The sequence below is a fragment of the Odontesthes bonariensis genome, chromosome 21 (assembly GCF_027942865.1).
Source record: "Odontesthes bonariensis isolate fOdoBon6 chromosome 21, fOdoBon6.hap1, whole genome shotgun sequence".
Taxonomy (NCBI): domain Eukaryota; kingdom Metazoa; phylum Chordata; class Actinopteri; order Atheriniformes; family Atherinopsidae; genus Odontesthes; species Odontesthes bonariensis.
This window is the reverse complement of record NC_134526.1, coordinates 23,714,127-23,734,398: the sequence shown is the minus strand read 5'-3', so window position 1 is coordinate 23,734,398 and position 20,272 is coordinate 23,714,127. Positions and strand designations below refer to the sequence as shown.

Genomic DNA, 20,272 nt, shown 5'->3' with positions numbered 1-20,272 from the left:
CGTGATCTATGTTTGTTTTTCTTTCTTCTCATTAAATTTGTGAACACCTCAAAAGCTCATCTTATTTTTCGCTTTCATGGCAGATTAAAAGCGGTTAATATAAGGCTGTAACATGGCAAAATGTTTAAGAAGTGGGGGGGTGAACACCTCTTGAATGCACTTTAGTTGAGCTGCTTCCATCTGAACTTGCTCCTCTAAAGTTCCCAGGAAGAAATGTCTACATCTATGCCAAAATATCTGAATACTTTGAAGACTGGGACTTTATCATTCACTGCTAAATGTTTTCATCTCTTTCAAATATTAGTAGAAATGTTTTTGTCTCATCTCGTCGACTGTAGAATATTCAGAACAATGAGTCTTCACTGCCATCCAGTGGTCGACAGTTGAAATTACAACACTGTATCCTTCCCGTTTCTTCTTATTAATGTGATGAGTGACCGTCGTGACTTTATTAGACTATTACAGTACAGTGGGGACAGTTTCTCTTGGATTATTGTTCATTGCATTAAACATTTTCCCTGGTTTTTATTTCGGGGGTTCATAATATGCGTCACTGAAGCAGCGTGGAGCGCCGCTCTGCTCCTCCTCTGATCGCAGCTGCGCACCGATGCGCTTCGCAGTTTGGTGGAAATGAAATGATACAGTCGGGGCAAGATAACATTCAAATCACAGCAAGAACACAAAGAACCTGCATCCTGTATTTTCGGTCACCAAACAATCCAACACTAAAGGTTTTCTCAGCGCTTTTTGGAAGGATGTCATCGGAAAATGCTGCGTCACGTGACGGTATGTCTGATTTAGTTATTATAAGGACCGCATTGTGCCATCTTACTGTAGTATGTCCACTAGACAAAATTAAAAAATAAATAAATAAATAAAAAGACTTGATCTCTTTCCATCTCTGAAATATGATTTAGTTAAAAACAATTTTCAGGTTTTAGATTCACATGTATGTAATATCTGTGCACTACTGTATCTTTTTGCATAGCAAGTGATGCATCAGCTCCCACATCAGAGGGTGAAACTCTGAGGCTGGTGCTGCTGGGAAGGACGGGGACAGGCAAAAGCTCCGCAGGGAACACTATCCTGGGCAGAGCAGCCTTCTGGGTGGAGATGTCCCCTTGTTCTGTTACATCGAGATGCAGGAGACAGACCGGGACAGTAGGCGGGCGTAGTGTGTCTGTCGTTGACACCCCAGGGTTCTTCCATACACACCTGTCCCCCCGGGAGGTTATGGCAGAGGTTGGGCAGTGTGTTAGTTTGTACTCTCCGGGACCCCACGTCTTCTTGGTGACCCTGCAGCTTGGTAAATTCACCCAGGAGGAAAGAGAAGCCTTGGAGTGGATCAACGTCATGTTTGGGCCAGAACTCTCCAGGTTTACTGTGGTGCTGTTCACCTGGGGGGACCAACTGCAGGGCAAATGTCTGGAGGACTTCCTGGAACAGAGTCCTGAGCTGTCAGAGTTTGTCAGCAGCTGCCATGGGGGCTATCATATCTTTAATAACAGTGGTCAGGGGGAGGCAACAGAGTGCTCACAACAAGTCAGGCAACTTTTTATGAAAGTGGACAAGATTGTGAAGAAGAATGAAGGAGTTTGCTACAGCACTAAAATGTTCAAGGAGGCTGAGGGCGCCATAAGGGAGGCACAGCAGAGGATTCAGGGGGAAAGAGAACACAAAGTGGAGTCCCCTCAGAAGGTGACTGGTGATGCGGAAGAGCATGCACCCGACTCAGAGAGAATGAGGAGAGAGGAAGAGGAGGCAAGGAAGAGAGCAGAGAAGCTTTTCTGGTGTGAGCTGGTGACTGCGGTGGGGAGAGGTGCTGCAGAGGGGGCAGGGATCATGGGTAAGGACGAGGGGAAAGGGAAAGCTGTAAAGAAGGTGAAGGTGGTGGAGAAGGCTGTCGCTCTGGCAGCGTCGCCGCTCTCCATCAAATCAGCCGCAAAAGCGGTGGGAGGAGCGGTGAGAGAAGGAAGCAAGGTGTTATACAAACACAAGAAAACTTTACTGCGCTGAGGACAACTTGACTGAGAATGCATCAATTTGCCAAGACACGTGTATGGTTGGTGTGCATTACACAGGTGATGATGCGTTACAGAAAAACTCACTTCACTGCCTTCCCCCCCCGCCCATCACACATCACATGCTACACGTCTCCCTACATCAGCACAAGCACTTTAAGACCTCTCTGTGAACTAAAACAATGCCTGCGTGTGAGTGCAAGCCTTCCACCAAGGTAAACATCCTTGTGTGTTTCAGTCCACCTGAACTGCAAACAAAGAGCAGAACCACACCCTTTGAATTCAGACAATTCATGGTCATAATAAAGGCAAAGTCAAAAAAAAAAAAAGACGTGCAATTTCATTTCCTGTGATATTTGTATTTCTAAAAAACGGGGTTACTTTGTTATATAAAGTCAACACACTCAATTCTCTCTCTTTTTTTTTTTTTTTTTTTTCAAAAACCAACTCGAGAGGACGATCTGCTAAAGGGACAACAAAGAATTGTTTAGAACACTGCAGCAGTCACCTGCTCCATCTTTGGCTTCATATGACATGACATGATATTTAGCCCTTTTTTTGTTTTGTTTTTATATATATATATATATATATATATATACTATTGAGAATTACATAGAAAGTCAAAAGACATGACAAAGAAGAAATACAAAAGCATAACATACTTGGCAATAAGGAAAGGAGCTGCATATAATACAGTCTCATGAGTGTCTAGAGGGGAAGACACTGGATTCACAAATACAACATCTGTTAAGACTAAATTTGGTGATCAACCTTAGAATCTCTGACACGCACACACACACACTGACACACACACACAACTGTGACACAGGATACACTGGGTTTGTGTAGTGTGGAAACTAAAGCTGCAAACAAGCCCCTCCCCCTCGAGCGCTGGAGGCACATGCTTAAGCCACCACCAGGAGCATTTTTGTGGATTCAACGTTCAAACAGTGTCAAAAACAAGGTGATGTCACTAAGTGTCTCCAGAATCATAATCAGTCTCTGACGGGAAAAAAGAATTTGCAGTTTCCGTGCCGTGACTCGCTAAGCTCTTTGTGCACTCCAGCGACACATGTCCAGTGTCACACTTTTACACACAGGAGGGAAAAAAATAATAATAACAACGCCATACACACACAAACATACACGGCATTTACTGTTTACACAGTTAAAAATCATACACGTTTAAAGTACCAATCCATCAGAAAATCTATTTCATTTTGGTCTACAGAGTGATGACAGACCATTAGTCCCACTGCTAACTATGAGTACAGTTGGAGTCCCAGGTGTGCGCTCATATACTGAACGGTGGCAGGCACTGATGGGTGACTCTTCGGCACCGACATCCTGCTTAAACTGGCATCGGCAGGCCCATCTTTCCCCTTCCACGGAGCACTGCAGACAGAAAACCATCAGAGCAAAGTGAGAAAGAGAAAGCAATCTGATTTTCAACCTTCTCCACTCCTGTTTACCCATTTAAAACAAACACTGTTCACCCTCAACTAACCAGATTTATGTTTGTTTTACCTGCTGAAGACAAAGGATAGTCTTTCTGCTTAATTAGTAATATAGTTGGAATAGTATCATTTTCAAAACTACAAATAATGACTCCCTCTATCCCACAGATGTAAATGAATCAACTGAAATCAGCCACAATTCTCCATTGCCTTAAGCATTTCTACACAACCATCACCTTTGCAAGTTTCTACTTACCCCTAGTGGCATAAAGATAAAAGAAGTCGCAGTAGAAAATGGTCTGCACAACTCCGGACACCACAGCGATCTGGTCAAAGAAGCCTTCCGTGTGGTAGCGCCAAACCCAGTTGGCTATGTAGAGAGCTCTGTAGAGGCCGAGGAAGAACAGGTAGTGGGTGGTGATGGACTCCGCCTCGCCCGTCTTGGTGATCATGAAGAGCTGTGGCATTATGGCCACCGACTCCAGGAAAATGGAGAAGGTCCACAGGATCTGGGGGAAGAGTCACAAGGAAGGGAAAACAAACAGTAAACTCAAGGAGACTGTTTGATTGATTCCTATGCAGGTGAATACATTTAAATAATGAAATGCAGCCCGGTACTGCACATTCGCTTCCTTTACCTCCATTGGGGTGAAAGCATAGTTCTCCAGGAAGGACAGCCCGATAACTGGCACCAACAGGAACTCCACGCGGAATGTGTCGTTCTCCGAATCATGCGCATTCTTGAAGCGCATGTAGATCAGATACACGGTAGCATAGGACAGAGCCAGAAACACCACCTACGAGCAGAACCAAATATTAATTCAAAATAAGACCAGCAACTTGTTATTGGTTGTTTTGAAAGACTAACTGGCAAGTGGCGAGTGCCTGCTTCGCATCGTCTCTACACACTAAAAGGACCTGGATTGACTGCAGAAATGTTTACACGTGTGCGAGGGGAAATATTTGGAGATTTCAAACCAGGTTGGAGGGTGTAGTTTATTTCAACTGAGGTCTACAATAGTCACACCATCTGACTCCGTCTGACTCTCAACTACAACTCTGTCGTTCAGGTTGGGCCTCCAGGGAGAATGCATTTATGTTACATTGTGGGTGGAACTGTGGGAAATCTGCGGTCTTACCTTCATCACTGTGTTGTAAGCTGAAATGAAGACCGTAAATAGGTCAAGATACCTGGTGGTGAAGACAATTGCAAACAGCAACTGGGACTTCCCAGAGATGCCTACAAGAAAAAAATAAATAAAATGAAAACATGGAATAGATCATTTATCATGTTAAAGGCAGCTGACACCGGCTGGCTGCTCTGTGGCTCAGACATCAGAAGAGTTCCGTTTCTCTAATTTTGTTGCTTTTAGTGATGACTGAGTGTAAAGTGGGGCAGGCAGGCAGCACTGCCACGTAGCTTCCCCTCCTGTAGAAGTACTTACTACAATTCAAATACCCTCCACAAAGCACTTGTCTGAATAACTGTAAGAACTGTGCATTTGTGAACACTGAGGCACGCACACGGTACAACTGCCCGCATATAGCCTACATACCGTGAGGCTGTACAGTTATAACAGGCTGCATCAAGTTAAAAGTCCTCTGTCAGAAGTGAAGAGCTACAGACTTTGTTTGTGTTATGGTCAGCTTACCAGAGCAGGATTTTGACCTCCATATCTTCAGTAACAGGATAATGATAGCCACCAAATGGGACACGTCACCAGCCAGACGAAAGATATTCATGCTGCTAATGCTCCACTATAACAGCACGAACTTTATTTCCCTTCACAGGCCTTCACACCTCCACAGGACTGACTTCAGAGTAGTTCAGCCAGAAAAGGCAAACAAACACAAGCTCTGGTGAGATTAACTGGTGAAAATTAAGCTAAAAGCTGCGCAATGAACGTCAGACAGTTCTCTGGCTTCCTGTGCAAGCGTTAGCATGTAAACAGATAAAGTATCCGCAAATTTCCCTCATAAACTCCTCTTTTGAGCGTGCAGAGGTCCGGAGGGGTGCAAATTATGTTATAGGAGATGACGTGGCTGTCAAGCTAGCTGGCGCAGAAATCTGTCTCAAACGAATGTGCTCGCTTCCGGTTTTGTTTTTCAAAGTAAAAGAGATCTTAACTAAGACGTGCGTCCCTGCGTAGGGTTTATCCGAGTGAAAAATGTTCTGAAAACATCCTTTACAGTACCAAAAATACAACACATATTTAACACTAGTAGTCTTGCTTGATGTATTGGTTGTAAAATATATTACAGCTTTACTTTGAAGGCTAAATCCAGTACATTTCCGGTGTTGTTTGCCTTACTTTGGCGGAAATTAACCGCCAAGAGACACTACCATAATCAAACAGTAGGTGGCGACATGCTGCAGGGAATAAAGGTAAACACAAAAGGAATCATATGCATCATCTGTAGTGGAAAAAGAACTGTACTGTACCCCACGGCTTGAGATACTGTTCGTCTAACTTATATAATTTATCTCTGTTTAAAAATAGTCATACCTTTATATTCCATACATTATTTTTTTTATTCAATAGATTTAGTTACTAGTTTTAAGATTTTATACAATGGATCCCAAGCTTCATATATACTTATACGTGTGTGTGTGTGTGTGTGTGTGTATGTGTGTGTATACATACATATATATGTATATATATGTAGATGTCTGTGTGTCTCGTTTGTCTCTTTGTGGCCCTGTGATGGACTAGTAGAAAATATATGTGTGTGTATATATATATATATATATATACATGTATATATAAATATATGTATAAATATATATATACATATAAATATCCTCTGAACATCTCACCTCGCCTTTGATTTATCTGATGTCCACTGGTGGCACTGAATACAGAGTAGTTTACCTGAGCTGCACCCCCTGCAGCTACAATGGTAACATGCTGCTTACACACCATGCTTCAGTATTGATAATCTAATGATTTCATGCATAGACTAAAGATGTGCCATTTAAACCAGTAGTTTTACTTTAACAACTTAAACTACGTTTTACAGCTAATATTTTTGTACTTTCTCATAAGAACATTTTCTTCATGCAGGACTTTAAGAAGCTTGTTTGTTTTTGCTTTTCTGTAAATATCCTTTTCTTAACAGTCCACAGGAGTATTCGTATCCTCGTCTGAACAAGTCACATGCGCTTGCTTTTAGTCATGTTTGGCTGCTTATATGAAATTTGATCAAAATGGACCCTTTAAACTTTAAAGGTTGAGCGACTGTAGTGGTTTGGCATTTAAAAAGTTCCTCTACTTTTGATCTATGTTTAGAAAGTTTTATTTTGTATTTCATCGTTAGTGGTTGCAATGCATAATGTCGAACACTTGGGCTTCTCTGAAATATGTTTTGTTGATGCATTACCTTACTTTGAATACCCTCTCCTCTTATCAGCTGTCACAGATGCTGTGCATAGATCCATACCAATTAATGCTACTCTACTTTAAATTACTTGAAATACTAAAAGACTGCTGCCTTTTTAAACAGTCAGACTGGCATTTAATGTCATGTGGTTTTGCAAAACAAAAGTTATACATAACTAAGTTCTAGACACATAACTAAATCAGTCGTATGAAAGGCTTTGGACATTTTACTAATCAGTGTTTTGAAATATCAAGCACTCTATTCCCACTGCCTTTTTACACTTCCTCTCTATAAACCTTCTTCCCTTCCATAATCTACTTTAAGACCACCCCCCCATTTTTTTCCCTCAGTTTTTTTTAAGCTGTAACGTCAGCCCATCAGGGCACCTGAGATTACACAGGAAATGCTTCTAGCCTGTACTTCAAATATTACCTGTGGTGACACAGGAAAAGCAGGGAGGAACCACACACAGACACAGAGTACACAGTTGCTACACACATCCAGGAACCATCCAGGAGGGAGCACAGAGCCTTTTTCTTAAATAAACACAAGACATAATCATACACGTATTTCAACACATACATGTTTATTAATCCTCCCGGGATGATTTATCATAGACAAGTATGGATGTAAAGGTGGGGCAGCAGATTGAGAGCAGGAAATGCCCTGTAGAGGACATCTCCTGGACAGAGCTGACCCATACATAGGTTGCCATAATGAGTGTGAGCTGAGCAAAAGGTTATGGGAACTAATCTGACACCCAGGCCTGATTAGAAGCTATTTATACATTCACCCAGTTTTGAGAGTCTGTCCATGGTCGTCCTCTCTTCAGATGCTGGACTGTCTGATTGTCAGTTCAGTGTATCTCCTTTTATTTCCCATCATACATTTACAGCGAGTGCATCCAGTCATTCAAAGTCTGACCGCTGAAAACTGCCACTCTATGGCATCTCTCAACTATATTCATTGACTCTAGGTTTAAGGTAATTAATAGGTATGCAAAGGCCTGTAACATAACTCTATTTCTCTGTTGTGAATCCACTGACTGTTCAGACTGCCTTACCTGCAGTACAAAAATTTGGTGTTTTGATATCTGGCATCAAATCTCGACTGATGCTTTTCAGTATTGTCGTTATGAGTATTTGTGAGTTGAGGCTATAATAAATAAAGCGCCCATTTTTCACAATTCAAACTCACATGATGAGGTGATGTTTGATTTGTCCTTGGAAAGTTCTTGTTCTGGGAATCAGGTCACAAAGTGTTATTTCCTTCCTACTTACTTTCCTCCTGTAGCTGTTATAATCAAAAGCCCCCTGTTTGTCCTCCAAGCTTCTGTTCAGCTCAGTGCTGCTGGTACTGAGAGCATCCCTTCTCCATCTGCCCTCCTTGGTCCTCCTCTGAATGTGTCACATGTGTAGATGCGACACCCACGGCCCTATTTTGAGATTTTGAAAGGAGCACCCTCCTCCCCAGAGAACAGAGTGGGGCTTAAAGGGAAATTTCATGTGAAAAAAAGGGATGGTGGGTGTCCGTTTCCATGGGAACACTTTTTATTTTAAATGGTTAACTGGACTCTGGATGAAGGAGGTAATGAAAATGTGATCAGGGTCTTTGTGTTGAGCCCAATGAAATTGTTTCAATCATGTTCAACCTGCAGCATGATTGAAAATTATGTTCAAAAAGGTCACATAAGTGGAAAGCTTTTTACATCATTTTCAGAGCCACCTGGCAGTTAGAAAGTCAGGGAACTGAACTGACAAAGAAAAGGGGAACTTACACTTTACACAGCAGAGTTTAGTGGTGTTTCCATTCAAACTTAGAAAAGTCAGCAATATGCATTCTGACTCTCAGTTGGTTTAACATTCTGGTGCAGAGTGTTGGAATGCAAACATCTATCAATCCGAACTATACACATAATGCAGCTTCAGATGTGTGAATGTGTATGTCACATTTTTATGTTCTATTTTGGGGTAATCCAAAAATAATACAAAAGGCTTCATTCTTTGCATTTCGCCGGATTCAATTACGAATAAATTGGACACACAGCAGATCCTCTGCCCAACTTTACTCCTCAGGGATTCATCATTTAAAAAAATCCTGCTTTTTATACCAAATCACGATTACAGTTAGCTGTTAAATTTGCCTTTTTTGAAACATCAATAGTTTCTTAATATTTTACCCTAAATTGCACGCATCCAGAAGTTTTTTTGAAGTGGGTGGCGAGCCTGAAATACAAAGATGGATGCATGTTAATGAATGAAATGCAGCAGACTAGACAAAATGTTGTGGGTTCATACCGTCTGCAATCAAATAAAAATCTTAATAAATGTAAAAATCACTGCATTTCAGCTTTTCGGATTTAGGGTTGTATAACTACACAGCATTTGGAGCAAATTGGTTGAACAGACTTTAAGAAATCCTTCTGAATATGTGGGAAAAAAACGGATGTGCCGGTAGGAGAAGTCAGGAGATCCAAAAATCATAGAAATTTTTTATGGAATTAAGAATGCCCGTACAAAAACTGAACAGCAATCAAATATTTATAGTTTACACTCTGGCTGACGAGCTCGTGACTCTGACAGGTAATTCATAAGACGTAATGCATTACTTAAGTGACATTATAATCAGTATTTGAATCAAAAGGCACCTGAAGAAAAAAATTTTAAGACCTAACTTTTAAAGGGTAACAATTGAATTATACTTCTAATATGCACCTGTTATGAAATTAGTTTGCAAGGGAGAGCCTGTTGCAGCATCAACGCATCCCAAATTAAAGTTCAGTTCAGTACTGGGTGACACAGGGCAAACTCGTGCTGTTTGAAACGGGCACAGAACCAGCATTTTCAGCCCCGCGTAATGGTGATTTTTCCTTTGACTGTGCCGAATGACGACCATGGATAGTCAGCTCACTGCCGAGCTACAAAAAAGGTGTAGGAAACCATGTAAGGGGTTAATTCAAAGGCCAATTTATAGTAACAACCATACTTCTCGAGTTTCAAACTCTGATGCTACCTCTTTATTTCTAAGTCCCCCTGCTCGCTTCAGCTCACACCTGTTACCGTTTCTGGTGCTTCTTGAAATCAGTTGGAAATCATAACTCAGATGAGTTCTAGCTCACCTAGATGGGCACATCAGGCATTATTCAACACCTACACATGCTTAGAGTTCACAGTGTGGCTGCTCTGCTCTCCTCTCCTCTCCTCTCCTCTTCTCTCATCTCCATCCACCTCTCCCTCCCAAACCCATGCTCTGCAGAGATTGACACAGCATTTTCGGCCTGGGGTGCATGAGTACGCACAGGAGAGTGCGCACAGACAGGATTATAATCAGTGAAGGAGGCAGCGGAGGACAATAAAGGATTAAAAGAGAGACACACAACCTGGATAAAACAAAGAATAAGCAATGAGGGAGAAACTAAAAGAAGAAACCAAAAGATTGGAAGAATGAATGAGGGGATCACACGCTACTCGGCTCTGAGGATGTGGGAGCTGTGCCCTGAAAAGTAAAAAGTGGAATTTTGCAAAGCGAAGTGGAATTCATATTATAATCAAGAAACAGACCACAACAACTAATTCGCAAAGTGAGTATATTTTGTGTTTGATTTACAAACAGTTAGACAGACCCAGGAGATGTTCAGAGAAATAACTTGATAAACAGAGTATAAAGCATGTTTATTTGACTAATTTGCTTTTCAGATGAAAGGTATTGAGAGCAATTTTAGTGTGTTTTCAGAGTAAACTCTTTCACAGGAAACTTGCCAAAATAAGCACTGCGTCAGACTCAGCCATCACGGAAACTGCTGTGTTGTGCATGATCAAGTGTACAGTCACACGACACCGTCACATACAGTAAAACTTTAAGTAAAACCTAAGCTCAACAGCATCGCCTGGAAACATTTCAGGAAACACAAGGTAAAATCTATACTTTAAAGCAATGATATAGGGCGCCTGTTGATTGGTAAGAAACAAACAAATTACGATAGGCTTCATACTCAGACAACAATGCCTCCTCTGAAAGTTTTGAACACTTTTTTGACTGCTGGTGTCAGGCTGTTGTCCATCTTCAATCAAATCTGAGAGAAATTTGTGCTTCTGCAGCTTTCAGAATTGGATAAAAGAAAGGGAAGGTCTCATCACATCTGGCACCTGGCAGAGGGAAGGAAAGGAATGGGACATAAAAACACTAAATATCAATAATAAGGCTTGAGAAAAGTAATTGTCATGGGGAAGGTTCTTTTTTCCCCTCTTAGTTTGACTTCAATCCAGTGAATTCTTATTGTGATCAGTCAGAAAGAAAGACAAATGAAGCACTTTGAGACATTCTAACATAAAAAGCTGACATGTGAAGCTACACGCTGCAGAGACCAAAAAAATAGTTAAGATATTGGGGAACTAACTATAGAAATCCAGCAATGTTACTGCTGCAAAGCTGTCATTGTACAGCCTAAACTTTGTTGCTCATCAAGTAACAAAAAAAAAACCAAAAAGAAAGTCATGATTGGATGGAAAAACTACAACAAACAGGTATGAATGTTAATTTACTCACCTTTACTGCTATGAACATGGGAGCACTTTCCGGATGATGTGTTGCAGAATGATTATGCGTCAGTATGTATGACCAACTTTTCCACCAAGTGAACTAAGAAACACAACATGTTTTGCATGGATTGAAATAGGACAATATGAAAGAGAAAGCTGAAATGAGGGCAAAATGGAGGTTGTCTGGGATGTGAGAGTAGCGTGGGAATAATTCTCTGCTTTGCCGAATGCTTGTCTGTGGGCTGAGTCGTGACAAACGGAGGTGAAAACAGGGAACGCAATGATTAGTGTTCACATAGTTTCAGAAAGGAAGACAGGAGGATTCCCAGTGAACACAAAAATATGTCTCTCCTACAAAACTTGCCACTGAATGTCTCTGTCAATGAGATAAACAGACAGAAGGCTTCATGATAATGTATGATGAAAAATGCCAAATTAATGCTAAATTTCCAAGATCTTATCTGGGCATAAAGCCCTGCTTTTCACAATAGAAGTATGGTGTATTTTTGTAGCACATCGTGAGTCCCATTAGGCTGAGTGGAAATCTTAATTCTACTCCCATCACCCAGCACACCTGCCTCTGTCTTTATCTCCTTTCGGATTAAAAGGTAGAAAATATGAAGAAATTTGCTCAACTTATTGTTACTTCAGTAGGTAAGATTGAGGCTAAATATTTGTCTATGATTGATGACGTCAGAGAGGTATTCGTGTTGCAGAAATACTGTTAAAGGCCTCTGTAATGCGGTTGTTAAGTCAGTGCTACAATGTGGCTGCACAGACATGGGACCCAGATAATCATTTCTTGGTCAATATACTCAAACTCTTAATGGAATGGCAGGTCATTAGAAAAAAAAAACAAAAAAAAACAAAGAGAAGCAAACCATCAAAGTTTCTGTAAATTTTCTGTGACTTGTGTGTTTTTAACACAGACTAAAGATTCCTCTCATTCTCATTAGCATTCTCATTCTGTAACAGATCAAAAAAATGTCACCTCTTCAAATCCATTTAAATATATTTAAAATCAAATTAGTGTTGTGTTGCGGCCCCTTTTGCCCTCTCTCTCATCACATCTCTTCCTCCCTCTCTGACTCATGTTATAAGAGCACTTAATACTGTACCCTCCCCTCACTCTATCCCAAACACACACCGCTGTGACTCTGGTCTCTCCTCTTCCCTCTGTCCCCCAAATGCCACAAGAGAGGCGTTCCTATGGAAACTGGCTTCAGCGAAAGAACCCAGTTTTACCTGGTGACCATTAACTGGCTTATGCTGCATGTGTCTCATCTCTGCCACCACACGTTTGTACTTGTGTACAACCTCTCTCAGCCTCGTGCTCATTAGGGTTTATAAACCAAAAGGGAAACTTGCTGGCTGGTGGTAACTTCATTTCCACAGATGCAGCTTGGAGGTGAAAGAAGTTATTTCAGTGCCGTGTTGTTGGTCAGATGCCAAGGATACCTGTGTGGAGAGAGATGCACACTATAAACACCATCATTTCTACATAGAGACACAGATCTGCCTGTGTGTGTCATCGAAAAGAATGTTGCTTTCCAAATCATGTCGACACTTTCCTGAAAATCGTTTTAATCTGTGTGTGTCAAATTTTTTTAAATGATTTCAAATGTTTTTATCAAGAAAAAATTAAGAAAGCTGTATCCCAAATTGCCTTTGCCATTGCCCTTTTGATACTTGAATTGCCTCAAATTGCAATAAAAAGAATATATGAAAATATTTGTCTTGAACAATTTGAGAAACAGTTTTGCCAACATGTCCCCAAAAAATGCATTCATGTCATTTAAGACATAAAGGCTCTTTTAACTGGTTACAGAGAACTAGCCTGGAGCTGAGTTGCAGTGCAGAAATTGTAGAAGTTTTTTGAAAAGTTTGAACATGTTTTGATTGGACGTTGAAATCACTAAAACTTGATTGGATATCAACTCAAATACTCTAAACCTGAAACACACAAACGGTTTTGGTGTTTGGTACAATGTTGGCGCATATTTTCCCCACACGATTGAAAGAACTGATGCTATATATGTTTTTGCCTATACAAAGTTTAAAAATAATCTCTTTTTTGACAAATAAATAACATGGAGAGACCTACTATGTAGGTATAATAAGCAATAACTTTACTGGTACTGAGTTATTGATGATGCTATCATATGTGTGTTACTGACATGAAATCAGACAAGCTTACCCTTGTGACCAGAATAATATAAAACCCCTAATTTTAGTCACAATAACTTAACTTAACTAATTAAGTGCAGCTACCACAGCTGCGTGACTTTAACTGTCATTTACGTTTTACACGTAACTGTGGGAACATGAACCTTTTCTTACAGACCTGTAAGGTATAAACCGACATTCGTAAAAAATATGCATCGTGTAATTTGCGAAATCTTTTGTTTTACTCGATTGTGGAAGGTGTGGAAAGTTCATGGGACGTGAAAAATAAAGCTGTCAACATTTTAATGGATCTCAACAGAGTAAAATGTTTTCCTGAGAGAGAGATGGAGGCCGGGGAGGTGGGTGCATGCTACTGTCTGCAATCAAGCTTAATAATACTACAACTAACTGGTCGGAAGTCTTTATGATCACACAACATCATTGAGATGGATGTTTGTCAGCGAGGAATACAGCACACCAAATGTGGAAGTCTGTTGTGTTTCACAACAAGAAGATAATCCTTTCATAGCCGCATGTATTACGAAAAGCAGGTCAGACGGGAACCACGAGAGTCTTGAGGTATTTTAAAGAATCAAATCAAGATTAAGTCTAAATCCACATTAAGCACACAGAGAACAACACACAACAGCCAGAGTCCGGACCACTGCATTGAAATCTAAACATACAAAAATAGGAAAACAATGTCCTCAGTGATAAACGGGAAAAATTTCCCTCAAGCGCTTTTATCAACTTTGGGGAACATTTTTAAGAATCAAACATTTGGTGGGAAGTCACCTTGTGGTGAAAGTACCAGAATGTGCCCTTCCAAACAGTGAGAGCAAATGACTCCCACATATCACAGATATCAGGTCTCTCCTTGGAATCAAAATTTCAGGCTCTGCCAGACTCTTCATTTTGACCTTTTGTCTCTCCTGCAGTGATCTTTTAAGTGATGTGAATACCACCTCATGAGATCTAATGTTTGGGAACAGGGCAGAGTCTATCCTCCCACAGTGGCACCTTCCCAGTGATCACTGATGCCATGGGAACAAGTAGATGCAACAGGTGAGAGATCCTTTATCAGTATGTTTTTGAATCCTCCTGCACAACACTTCTACTGAGTCAGGCCCAGCTCAGGGATATTTACAGCACTCAGATCTTCAGAGAGGCTAAGGCTGTCCTACGCTGTGCTCACCAGGTGCACTTAGGAAAAACTTTCACCTCGTATGATGTCTTTTTGTGTTCTAATAGTTTATCTGTGTCACGGGTCTTACAGCTTTGTCTGTTGGCCATCTTACCATCAACTTAGTTAGCATGGAGTTTTAAAAATCCTCTGCTACCAATTAAAGGGAGCATCTCCTGACCGGATCTCTGAGGCACCAGTGGGTCAAAGAATCATTAACGATGTGTGATAACATTTATTCACATATGATGAAGTGACATTAACATGTGCCCAACTTAAAATAGGTTGTCTGACTGACACTGACTCAATTATAATCCTATAATCTGTGATGACAGCAATCCTTCTCACATAGCTAAACTGAACTCACCTTCCTCGCAGGTAATCCTCCATGTAAAGGAGAGAGATAGGTTAGTTTGGTCAATGCAGTCAGTTGAAAAGCAGTTTGGCCAATTTGAGTCAACTATGTGTGAATAAGAACTTGTCCTTCTAACAAGAATCCATACCTTCAAACTGTGTGACATGCTGTCATATTTTCTTATGGCCTGCATAATTTTACATCTGTAATGAGCCAGGTATTATTGAGCTCCTTTTGCAGTTAGTTTCTCTTTTTCATCCTTTACGCAGATCAACTTAGATGATATAGGTTTTTATCTGGTCTGAACACCAATCTGTTTCAGTCTTCATTTATTCTCATGAATATCCAGTGTTTTAGAATGATCAGAATAGCAAGTAAGGTGTTGACAAAGTACCATCAAATCCAAATTTTTTCTGACGTGATTTTATTCCTAATCCCCCCTTTGACAGGTATAGCATTGTGTCAGACATCATACCAGAGGAGGAACTCCAGAAGATCACTAATTTAGGGCTCCGTAACGGACACCACTCTCCTAAAATCCGTTCGCACCGTGACTCTGAGGGAGAGGACAGTAGGAGGAGGTCTGGAGCCTCCGCTGTGGTGCCCAGCACAAGGGGACGAGGAGGGATGAACAACTACAACGGGAAGATTCTGACAAGGGGCTCCAACCAAATACGGAGCCGATTTGTGAAGAAAAATGGACAATGCAATGTCACATTCACTAACATGGAAGAAAAAAGGCAGCGCTACCTCGCTGATATTTTCACCACCTGCGTGGACATACGCTGGAGATATCTGCTGCTCTTATTCTGTACCATTTCCTCTCTCTCGTGGCTGTTTTTTGGCTTAATCTTTTACACTGCCTCCCTGGCACATGGAGACTTTGAGGAGCCCCCACCAAAGAAAGGTGATGAGCTGGTTGTAGGAGGAAATGGACCCTCCTCTGCACACACAGTTGGAGGGCAGACACAAAGGATGCCCTGCATACTTCATGTCCAGGGGTTCGTTGGAGCACTTTTGTTCTCCATGGAGACCCAGACCACAATCGGCTACGGCTGGCGCTGTGTTACAGAGGAGTGTCCCGTAGCTGTGATTACAGTGGTGCTACAGTCAATTATAGGTTGCATCATTGACTCTTTCATGATTGGCACCATCATGGCCAAGATGGCTCGGCCAAAGAAGAGGAACCAGACTCTCGTGTTCTCCAAGAATGCTGTCATTGCAATGCGTGATGGCAAGCTGTGCCTCATGTGGAGGGTGGGCAACCTGCGGAGGAGCCACATTGTTGAAGCTCATGTCCGTGCCCAGCTCATACGCTCGTATGTCACAGTTGAGGGTGAGTTCATCCCCTTGGAGCAGATGGACCTCAATGTGGGTTATGATGAGGGTACAGACCGGCTGTTTCTAGTCTCCCCGCTGGTTATAATTCATGAGATAGATAAAGATAGCCCTTTGTACACTTTAAGTCGAGCTGACCTGGAAGCAGATGACTTTGAGATTGTTGTGATCTTGGAAGGGATGGTTGAGGCCACTGCCATGACAACCCAGTTCCGTAGTTCCTACCTTTCAAGGGAGATCTTCTGGGGTCACAGGTTTGAGCCAGTGATCTACGAGGAACGAGACCGCTACAAGGTAGACTATGCTCGCTTCCACAAGACCTATGAGGTGCCGTCGACCCCCCATCTCAGCGCCAAAGAGCTTGATGAGGCCGAATGTCAGGACTCCTTCGCTGGGTCTCCTGCATCAGCATGTAGGTCCAGACAAAACTTGATCTCACGGTCGAGCGCCTTCTGCTATGAGAACGAGGTTGCCCTGAGCTGTGGCGAGGAGGAGGAAGACATCTTCGACTCCAGTCAGCCTGTAGGGAAAGAGAGGGCAGAGGACAGGAGGACTTCGGTTGACTTCCAAAACATGTTCCATGACACCGCGACCCTGACCTCAGGCAGTCATAACGTCGTGTGTGTTCTGGACATGGACAATAATCAGATGGAGTTTGATATCCTGCAATCTGCCATTCCTCTTGATCCAGTGACCTATAAGACTGAGCAGGAGACCTAAATCATGGAGGCTCGTCATCTTTCCCCCAAAAAAGTTGGACCTGTGTGTTCGGCTTTGTTCCATACGTATAAAAGCTGAAACCCCTTTTGCCTTTCTTATATTGCTTTTTTTTTTCTTTTCTCCATTTTGATTTTCCTAAGAAAGAAATGTCGGAACAATAAAAGCCATAACAAACAACCAGACTGATTCTGCAAGAGGACAAAGAATCACAAAGTGTTGACAGACTTTTTTAGGTTTTATAACCTAAGGAAAGCGCAATGGCAAAAACATCCAGAAACTTCACCGTGTGTATATTTTGCAGCATTCAAAACAATCTTTTCATAAAAACATTTTTTTTTTGAAAGATAAACAAGGTATTTAAAAAACCAATAGTAATCCTGACGTAATTCTCTCATTTTTATTGAAAAGGGCAAGATGCACTTTTTAAGTAAAGGTTAGTCAATGAATGCTTCACTATTGGACTGAATTGGTCAACATGCCTGCTTTAGGTCCCTGCCGAGTCTCATATTTGCACGTGTCTGTTATGGTAAATGTTCTCTTCGGAATAAGAGAAAAATCCTCCATTTGATGAGTTATTCAGCGTAACATTAGTCAGGTACTGTTTTTACTGTGCAGTACCAACAAAACCATTCCAAGTGCAATCACTAAGTGTAGCAGAGGGAGAATTTTGCTAAAGAAAAACAAACGCTTCTTAAGACAGTAACACATACAAGACGTCTTCATTTATTGCAAATCAAAGAGACTCCACTGCATTTTGAATCTTATGTTTATTGTTTCCTTTGTTTAGTTTTATGTGAAAATAATGAACTTTTATTTTGGGCTTAGATCGTCGAAAAATAAAACCTTTTTGTGACCAGCGTTCAGCAATGTACAGAACTTTGGTTTGCTTGATACCTGCAATTGTTCTCCCTCGGTTTGTTTCTTGTGGAGGTTGGAGCCCGTGAATACAGAAACAATACCGAGGAGTGGCTTTACGTCATGTTTGTGCTGTTGCTGTTTGCCAAAGGTCTGAAGTTGAGAAGTAAAAGACAGAGCACCTCTGATTTGATATTTGGTTAATGGAGCAAACATGCAGCCGAAGTGTACTCACTGTTTATGATGGTAGAAAGGTGAAAGGTCACTGTGAAGCACAACAGGAAACAAAGGGATGAAGGGTGTTGGTAATGTCCAACATGTCACTGGATTTGCACAGAGAGGATTAGTTCAAGTGTAACTGAATGTCATGGGAAATGCTTGAGTAAGTTGCTGCAATGACTGTAGATGGCATTAAAAGAGAAATGCCCTTTTTTTTTTTGCTGGGACAACATGCTGAGAGGACAAGACAGTAGAATTTTACAGAAAAACTGATATTAGAATAATTGTAAATAAATTCATGTTTATTGTTTGTGTTGTCATATATAGCAAATGTGACCTATTTCAAAACAGATGCGATGTTGTAGCCTGGAAAACCAGCGCCAACTGCTGGACGGCAAAATGTTTTGGCTGCGGTTGGGTCTGGCTTCGAACCACTTTTCATTTTGAAAATACTGCCCTGAATCTGGCAGATGGCAACTAAACCAATCACAACGCAGAGATGTGTTTTGAATCAACGCGGGCGGGGCAGAGGGTCAGAGCGTTGGCCTATAGGCACAGACACGGTTTGAAAGACAACGGGTTGTGCTCATCAACAATGTTCCGTTGTATCCATTCATCGGAGCCAGACTAAATTAGACATCCAATCCATTTAGGCTGGTTTATCAGGCTAGCGATGTTGGTGAAATTTCAATTAAAAAATAATGCCATGACTTTCAAGCAATTTAAACTGTATATTTTATTGAAAATAAAATATTGAATGTTGAAACAGAAATTTCCAAGAAAAGACGTGAGCACATGTTACATTTGATGCTTGCAATACCTTAAAACAACCTTTTTGGGACAGGGCAGTCAAAGATCGGAATGGCTGAGCAATGTTTTGGTTTCAGTTTGGGGGGATTTCATCACCTCCAGTTCATAATATCATTAAAACATTTAGAGAATTTGGACAGATCTCTGTACACAAGTGGATGACCCCCCCACTTCAAGTTGAAGTTGAAGTTAAATTTAAAGCCACTGTATTTCTCTATATAATATATATATATATATATATATATATATATATATATATATATAGAGAGAGAGATATATATATATATCTATATATATATATATATAAATGTATTGGCTTTGTCCTATTTTAAATCAAATATAGGGTTATAATTATTTGCAAATCACTGCATTCTGTTTTGTTTTCTTTTACATTCAACACACAGATATCAGAGCAGTATTCATGCTGCACCGAATGATACTGCAACTTTCTGTCTCAACATGCATTTTCTTGTTCTTTTTCTGATTTGCATTTATCTTTTTGTGCTGTTTTGCTGAAGCAGGTGCGATGGTTTTCATATTCATCTGTCTGTGGAGGAAAGTGTGTGTAGAGATCATATGCGTCCAAGCAAAATGCATTCCATAGCAATAGATTTCACAGTTATATTTGTCTTAATTGAACTTAATTGGGAGTTTCCTGGAAAATATGAAGCACAATTTAATGGTACACTGCCAGCCAAAATAGCAAGCATTTTACTTTCTATTTTTTTTCATTATTCATGACTGAAAAATATGGGCATGATTTGCTAAGATTGAGATTTTTTTTATCACTCTAATTAAACACGTGTATGAAATCGCTCTTCTGTAATATATACGAGTATTTCCATGTGTATTATGCTCTGATGTGCTTTCTCATTCCAAGCCCAGTGTTTAAATGCCATTGTTCGGCATCTCTTAAATCCTCAAATTATCTTGAGAGTCTTAAATGCTGAAGTGTTTTTAAGTAAATCGCCAAGCTACTAGTTTAACCATCAGATTGGGCTAATCTGCTCCATCATGACTTTGTATTTGTGGCTCCATTTCATCAATATTGGTCAATATTGTACTGATAAGTGCATTTTGGATTCTTCCACAAACAAAATCAACCTGCTAAATCAAGGACAAAATAAGACAGAATAATATGAAGACAAAAATAGAATGACTTTGTGCTTGAGTGAGACACTGAAAAGGATAAAAGCCATATCTATCATCATTTTCTATTACATCCTAAT

At 40.8% G+C, this 20,272-nt stretch overlaps 3 protein-coding genes across 3 annotated transcripts; 2 read left to right on the top strand and 1 right to left on the bottom strand.

Moving 5' to 3' along the window:
- Positions 1–599: 599 nt before the first annotated feature.
- LOC142371730 (GTPase IMAP family member 4) lies at positions 600–2,464 on the top strand. The gene is made up of 2 exons (XM_075454457.1): positions 600–786; positions 989–2,464. The coding sequence occupies exons 1-2, from the start codon at positions 636–638 to the stop codon at positions 2,014–2,016; spliced, it is 1,179 nt and encodes a 392-aa protein (XP_075310572.1). The 5' UTR covers positions 600–635; the 3' UTR covers positions 2,017–2,464.
- Positions 2,465–3,160: 696 nt separating this feature from the next.
- Positions 3,161–5,520, bottom strand: kdelr3 (KDEL endoplasmic reticulum protein retention receptor 3). Its single transcript, XM_075454458.1, has 5 exons — positions 5,131–5,520; positions 4,618–4,718; positions 4,117–4,275; positions 3,735–3,987; positions 3,161–3,416 (listed from the first exon to the last, which is right to left on the bottom strand). Exons 1-5 carry the CDS (start codon positions 5,219–5,221, stop codon positions 3,373–3,375), a joined length of 648 nt encoding a protein of 215 aa, XP_075310573.1. The 5' UTR covers positions 5,222–5,520; the 3' UTR covers positions 3,161–3,372.
- Positions 5,521–15,711: 10,191 nt separating this feature from the next.
- On the top strand, positions 15,712–17,437 carry kcnj4 (potassium inwardly rectifying channel subfamily J member 4). Its single transcript, XM_075454328.1, has one exon. The coding sequence runs from the start codon at positions 15,729–15,731 to the stop codon at positions 17,157–17,159; it is 1,431 nt and encodes a 476-aa protein (XP_075310443.1). The 5' UTR covers positions 15,712–15,728; the 3' UTR covers positions 17,160–17,437.
- The last annotated feature ends 2,835 nt before the right edge of the window (positions 17,438–20,272 follow it).

Coding starts and splice junctions, on each gene's coding strand:
- LOC142371730 (XM_075454457.1), top strand. CDS start 636: ATGATACAGTCGGGGCAAGATAACATTCAAATCACAGCAAGAACACAA. Junction 787..988: donor AAATGCTGCGTCACGTGACG/GTATGTCTGATT, acceptor CTTTTTGCATAG/CAAGTGATGCATCAGCTCCC.
- kdelr3 (XM_075454458.1), bottom strand. CDS start 5,221: ATGAATATCTTTCGTCTGGCTGGTGACGTGTCCCATTTGGTGGCTATC. Junction 4,719..5,130: donor GAGGTCAAAATCCTGCTCTG/GTAAGCTGACCA, acceptor TTTTTCTTGTAG/GCATCTCTGGGAAGTCCCAG. Junction 4,276..4,617: donor CTTACAACACAGTGATGAAG/GTAAGACCGCAG, acceptor TTCTGCTCGTAG/GTGGTGTTTCTGGCTCTGTC.
- kcnj4 (XM_075454328.1), top strand. CDS start 15,729: ATGAACAACTACAACGGGAAGATTCTGACAAGGGGCTCCAACCAAATA.